This window comes from Arachis ipaensis, chromosome B05, assembly GCF_000816755.2.
Source record: "Arachis ipaensis cultivar K30076 chromosome B05, Araip1.1, whole genome shotgun sequence".
In the NCBI taxonomy this organism is placed as follows: domain Eukaryota; kingdom Viridiplantae; phylum Streptophyta; class Magnoliopsida; order Fabales; family Fabaceae; genus Arachis; species Arachis ipaensis.
Window position 1 is genome coordinate 2,155,542 of NC_029789.2, and position 6,591 is coordinate 2,162,132.

The window sequence follows — 6,591 nt, forward strand, 5'->3', positions numbered from 1 at the left end:
GTTGATTGTTGATTTAACAAAAATTTAGTGGTTGATTCTAAAATTTTGCCAAATAAATAATATTGCTAACATAATATTAATAAGAAGAGCAAAATATCTTAAAAATAATATGATAAACTTATTCGTCTACTTTTATATATTAAGAATAGATAATATACTTATGCTTTAGCTTAAAATGTGGCCCTCCTGTTTTGACTTTGAGAGCTATATTATAAGTCAACGTCACATATAATAAATAATTAAATAGTACTAGTTGACGTGAAGAGATGGAAGAACAAGAGATTCATGCATGTAAAGCAAACCGTGACAGGAATATTCCAATGCGTTTATGATTGGAGGTTAAAAACTTGAAGAACTTGGTCTCCAAGAATTATCAGACTTTATTATATAATTTCTTTTTTTTTAATTGATCAATTTGCCAGGAAAAAAAATCAATAAATGACCAGCATCATTGCTGTGAAGTACAGATTCTACGACGGGGAACTCAAATTTTGTAGTACAAATGCAATACATTTAATTTTAAATAATGCAAGATGTAATAAGAATTTATTACTTTTTCATTTGAATTCATAGGATATTTTATGAAATTCCATTTTTTTCCACCAATCACTGTTTAACTAAAATAATTTTAAATTACTCGATTCTCATAATGATCTTTCAGTTCTTTCTACAATTTGATTTTGATTTTGTTATGATATCTATCTAGAGCCGCCAAATTGGTACGACATAGTAGTGTAGTACTAATACATTACTACAGCTCAAATATACGAAGATAATTCTAATTAAATAATACAAGATGTAATATAAAAAATTACTTCTTTCCTTTGAAATCACAAGATATTTCTACAAGTTGATCTTATCACCAATCATTGTTAATCAACTTAGTCATTATATAATTAAAAAAATAATCCTCTAAAATTAATAGTTACAAATATTAACCGATTATTAGTTAAAAAAAAATATTGTTTGTCATTTTTTTCAAAATTAAATTATATTAAAACTTTTTATTCAATAATTATCAACTTTAAAAAAAAAAAGTATATAAATCCTCCTCCCTTAAGCCTTTTTTCTTCACACCAATACAAGAAGTCAAAATAATAATAGTCCCTCAAATGATGATGATGAAGGGTGGTGGTGGTGGTGGCAGGGTGGCCAAGGAGTTAGGCTATTGGTTTAGAGGCCCTCTTATTCATGGAAATGGTGTAAGAAACACTATGACCACTTTGACCTTTTCAGATAATAATAATAATAAGAAGAAGAAGGAGAAGAAGGTTGAAGAGAATAATAGTAGTGAGGGTATTGTGAGTTATTGGGGAATTCAGCCTTCTAAGGTTACCAAAGATGATGGCTCACAATGGAAATGGAATTGCTTCAGGGTATGTATATATGCATATTTCTTTTATTTTTACTAGAGATATATAATATAATCAAATCTCGTTCTAATAGTTTAAACTTTTAGAATAAATATATAGTTTTATGACAATTTTAATTTTAGTTTTAGAGAATTTAGGTTTAATTATTTTAGCCTTTATAGTTTCACTAAATTTTTAATTATGTCTTTATATTTTTTTTTAGTTAGATCTTTACACTATTTTTATTTGTAATTAATTTTTTTTATGTAAAAAACGTTAAAAATAACTGAATATTTCTCTCAAAATATATACATGCTGTCAAAAATCTAATTAAGTTTTTAAGAATTATGCTAAGTGTACACCAAAATCAGCCACCAGTATAAAATACATACGGGAATAAAGATACACGTTGAAAATAAATTAAATTACATATGTATTTATACACAAATACATTGGTGGCTAATTTTAATGACTGATTTTGGTGTACGAATAGCATTTTTGAGTTTTTAATTATAAATATCTTCAATCTGCAAAGAAATATTCAGTTAATTCTATTTTTTTTAAACTAGAAAGAACTTAATTATAAAATTAAAAATAATGTAGGAATTAAAATGAAAAAAAAATATAAAATTTTAATTATAAATTTAATAAAATTATAAAAATCAATAGAATATAATTAAATCAAAAATTTATTTGATGTTGATCTTTCTTGTGTTATATGAAGCCTTGGGAGAGTTACAAAGCAGATATAAGCATTGATCTGGAGAAGCATCATGCGCCTAAGACCTTTACGGACAAGATGGCCTTTTGGACTGTAAAGGGTCTCAGATATCCCACTGATATCTTTTTCCAGGTTTCCACTACTTAGTTTATAATTGTATTCATGCATGCATGTATCTTCCTACTAGCTAGGTTAGTTTCTTTTACTTTTGCTTCTCGGATCAATATAGCATGCATGAAATGATGCATGTGATGTTTCCTTACTTGGTTTTGCTTCTATATTTTCCAATTCATCTCAACAAGAGTAGACAATCCGACATAATATATTTAAGAGGAGTGCTAGGGCAGCAATTTTTGTGATTCCTAGCTATTAAGTAGTTATTAATGATGTTTTTAATGGTGTAAGATTTTATCCAATGGGGTGGAATTATTCACTTTTCTTTTACTGATTACATGCTGGTAAGAATTTAATAAAGTTGATGGTCCCTAGACTTTTTCTATATTTAATATTATAATATATAATACTGATTTAATAGTTTATTTTTAGTATACATAAAAGAAAATATTATTTATACACCAATATTAGCTATTAAAATCAGTTATCAATGTATTTATGTATAAAGAGAAAGTCTAGGAGGCCAGCAACTTTTGTGTTTTGTGGCCAGCACTTAACCATTAAAAGAAAAGTGAGTGATCTCTCACCATTAGATGTAATCTCACACCATTAAAAATATTATTAATGGCCAATTAATGGTTACAAAACATAAAAATTGTTATCCCTAACACTCCTCATGTATAAATATACGTGTGGTTTAATTTATTTTCAAAGTATATTTACATTTTAGCATATATTTTATACTAGTAGCTACCTTTAATCAAATATCTTTATGTATGCAAATGTTATATGTACAGAAGCGATACGGATGCCGAGCTATGATGCTAGAGACAGTTGCGGCTGTCCCCGGCATGGTAGCAGGCATGCTCCTACACTGCAAATCGCTGCGGCGATTCGAGCACAGTGGTGGGTGGATCAAAGCACTGCTAGAAGAAGCAGAGAACGAGCGCATGCACCTAATGACGTTCATGGAGGTGTCAGATCCAAAATGGTTGGAGCGTGCTCTGGTAATGGCAGTCCAAGGTGTTTTCTTGAATGCGTATTTGTTGGGGTATTTGGTGTCTCCGAAATTTGCACACCGCATGGTTGGGTACCTTGAAGAGGAAGCAATACACTCCTACACAGAGTTTCTTAAGGAGCTTGACAAGGGTAATATAGAGAATGTGCCAGCACCAGCCATAGCCATCGACTATTGGCAGCTTCCACCTGATTCTACTCTAAGGGATGTGGTTATGGTTGTTAGAGCCGACGAAGCACACCACCGTGATGTCAATCACTTTGCATCGGTAATTCTCACCAATTTTGGTTAATAAAACTATGAATTTAATTAAGTGGAAACCTCGCATGAACTTAATAACTAAGAGTCGTTACATGAAAATTTATTTAAATCAATCAAATCATTTAACCGCTCATCTATAACTTTACATAAAACTCATCTATAAAGTAATTTTACGCATGCATTCACATCACTAAAATAACTATCTTTTATATTGACCGAATAAACGTAATTATACGACTATATAAAACGTTTTACACTGTCAGTTAGTGGATCATAATTAAATTCTTAAACTCTTTATATTTAGTTATAAACTTAATTAGTGTCCTAATAAGTTTTTAGTTCCTTCAAGGTGTGATGATTACCTTCTCCATTATTTTAATTTAGATCGATTTTCATAATGCTATATATAATTTCAGTTTTATTAGCATACCAATTTTTCTTCAACTAACTAAGAGTTGATTTCAAATCTTTTTCAATATATATAATTTTACAACATAAAAGAAATAGAGAACAATTATATACTATATCTTGTAAGAAAAATTATTTATCTCACTTGATATGCCCTTATGTATAAGGGGAAGGATTTGGTAACTAGATGTTTTATTGGTTTTATTACTCTTGTTGGTTCATATAGTTTTGCGAAATTTTCAATTAGGTTCCTATACTTTTTTTTTTCTTTTAATTGAGTCCTTGCGCCAAATTTTTTTTTAATTGGGTCCCTACACCTTTTTTTTCTTTTATTTAGGTCCCTATACCAATTCTTTTTTTTAGTTGGATCCCTATAAAATTAAGCCAATTACTACTAAGAGGAACTTAATTGAAAAAAAAATTTAGTGCAGGAACCCAATTAAAAAGAAAAAAGTATAGAGACCTAATTGAAAATTTTACGAAACTATAGGGACCAACAGAGTAATTAAACCTATTTTATTTATCGAATCTTATAGTAAAAACTAGAATATATACTAGAAAGGAAAAGATGGATTTCTTAAATAAATAAATAAATAAAGGGTAAAGTATACTTTTTGTCCTTGAAGTTTGACAAAAGTTTCAAAAATACCCATAAGTTTTATTTTATTTCAATTTTGTTCCAAAAGTTTTCGAATTGCATAAAAATACTCTGGCGGCTAATTTTTCAAAAAACTTAAGACCGATTCAACAACAATTTTATAAGAACAACCCCTCAACACAAGCAAATCAAACATAATTTTCATGTATTATTGTTAGGTTAGTCTTAAATGTTTTGAAAATTTAGCCATCGAAAGTATATTTGATGCAAATCCAAAACTTCTGGAACAAAATTAAAATAAAATAAAACTTAGAGGTATTTTTAAAACTTTTGTCAAACTTTAGAAACAAAAACTATACTTTGCCCATAAATAAATTACTTATCATGTTTTTAGTGGCAATGATATACATTACACTTATCTCATATGTATTAGAATTTTATTTATTTATTTATTTAAAAAACCTGAAAAAAGGGAAAAATTTTAAAGGAGATATTGTGTGATGTAATATGCAAGAATGATGGTGATGTTATTGCAGGATGTGCATTATCAAGGCCGAGAACTAAGAGAGACTCCTGCTCCAATTGGGTATCACTAAGAATTCAAGGGTCTTTGGCTAGAAGCCTAGAATAAATAAAAATGTTGGTTTGTGACAACAATATTGTTGTGTTTTGTTATGGATAATAATCTGAATAATGCTGATGTATCTTGTACAAAGTTGGTGAGTTGAGTTATTTAGTGGGGAATGAAGAGTTTGTCAATACACGTTGACAAAAATCTCATGTATTCAAATAAAATTTGTAAAATATCTTAATAAATGATCGATTTAAATTTTAGTTTTCATCTATGATATACTCCTTGTTGGCTTCTGCGATCCTTGTCAAGTTAAAGGGAAAATTTAATTATCATTAGAAACTTTAATTAATTAAATTAATTAAATTTTTATAATAATTAATTTATTTGCTAAAAAGATTTATTTTTGTATTGAATATGTTTAAAATTATGATTCATGATAGACGTACCACAAACTATGCAAAAAGAGATATGATTCATGGTATTATTACTTAAATTGTTATACCAGACACCTTTAAGTAAGAAAGAAAAATTATGTCATTTAAATTTTAAAATATATCTCATTAGCTAAAAGTGTTACATTCCTTATTAAGTAAATATATTTTAGAAGAATTCTCCACGTACAAGCATTTTTCCATACAAGTAGAGATATGATTCAAGATATTATTACTTAAATTGTTATACCCGAGACCTCTAAGTGAGAAAGAAAAATTATGTCATTTAAATTTTAAAATATATCTCGTTAGCTAAAAGTGTTACCTTCCTTATTAAGTAAATATATTTTAGAGGAATTCTCCACGTACAAGCCTTTTTCCATACAAATCATACAAGTCATTTATTTCTTCTTCATTTGATTTTGCAACATTATGTATTTTTTTTTTCTTTGTTTGATTTTTTCCTCCCAAAAAGAATGATGAGAATATGAAATAAGAAAATGAAGAAGAAGAAGCAGCAGCAGAATATGAGAAGGAGAAAGAGGAAGAGTTCTGAATTATGCATAAGGTGTACTTCAACGAATTTTTGGTGTATTTTTTAAATCCTTTGGGTGTATTTTTGTAATCCTTTGGTTGTATTTCTGTAATCCTTTGGGTGTATTTCTATAATCGTTTGGGTGAATTCCTGTAATCGTTTGGGTGTATTTCTGTAATCGATTGGGTGTATTTCTGTAATCGTTTGGGTGTATTTCTGAAGTTCCATTATCTTCAAAACGATTTCAAAGCTTGATTTCAGAAACTATAAAAATCGAAAAAAAAAAAAACAAAGCAAGAATACCAATGATAAACGCAGATAAAACAACGAATGAAAAGGCAAAGAGAGAACGCACAAAGGAGATCGAACAAATTTGACAAGAAACTCGTTTTCATGGAGGAAGAAGAAGAAGAGTAGGAGAAGAAGAAGGAGAAGATGAGGAAGAGAAGGAGGAAGGCGAAGCACGTCATGAAAATCGAATATGGGCCAGCGTACTTTTTGTTAAATTTCTCTCAATTTATGTGACTTGTAAACCAAATGACTTATATGTGTAGCACTTCTCTATATTTTAACCATATA

General features: G+C 28.7%; 1 protein-coding gene across 1 annotated transcript; it reads left to right on the forward strand.

Annotated features, from left to right (window-relative positions):
- LOC107642422 (ubiquinol oxidase 2, mitochondrial) lies at positions 1,076 to 5,314 on the forward strand. The gene is made up of 4 exons (XM_016345772.2): positions 1,076 to 1,376; positions 2,077 to 2,205; positions 2,985 to 3,473; positions 5,009 to 5,314. Exons 1-4 carry the CDS (start codon positions 1,113 to 1,115, stop codon positions 5,066 to 5,068), a joined length of 942 nt encoding a protein of 313 aa, XP_016201258.1. The 5' UTR covers positions 1,076 to 1,112; the 3' UTR covers positions 5,069 to 5,314.

What these genes read in the sequence shown, in the direction of transcription:
- LOC107642422 (XM_016345772.2), top strand. Translation starts at nt 1,113, where the DNA reads ATGATGATGATGAAGGGTGGTGGTGGTGGTGGCAGGGTGGCCAAGGAG. An exon ending in GGAAATGGAATTGCTTCAGG is followed by an intron (nt 1,377 to 2,076) that starts GTATGTATATAT and finishes TGTTATATGAAG; the next exon opens with CCTTGGGAGAGTTACAAAGC. An exon ending in CCACTGATATCTTTTTCCAG is followed by an intron (nt 2,206 to 2,984) that starts GTTTCCACTACT and finishes TTATATGTACAG; the next exon opens with AAGCGATACGGATGCCGAGC.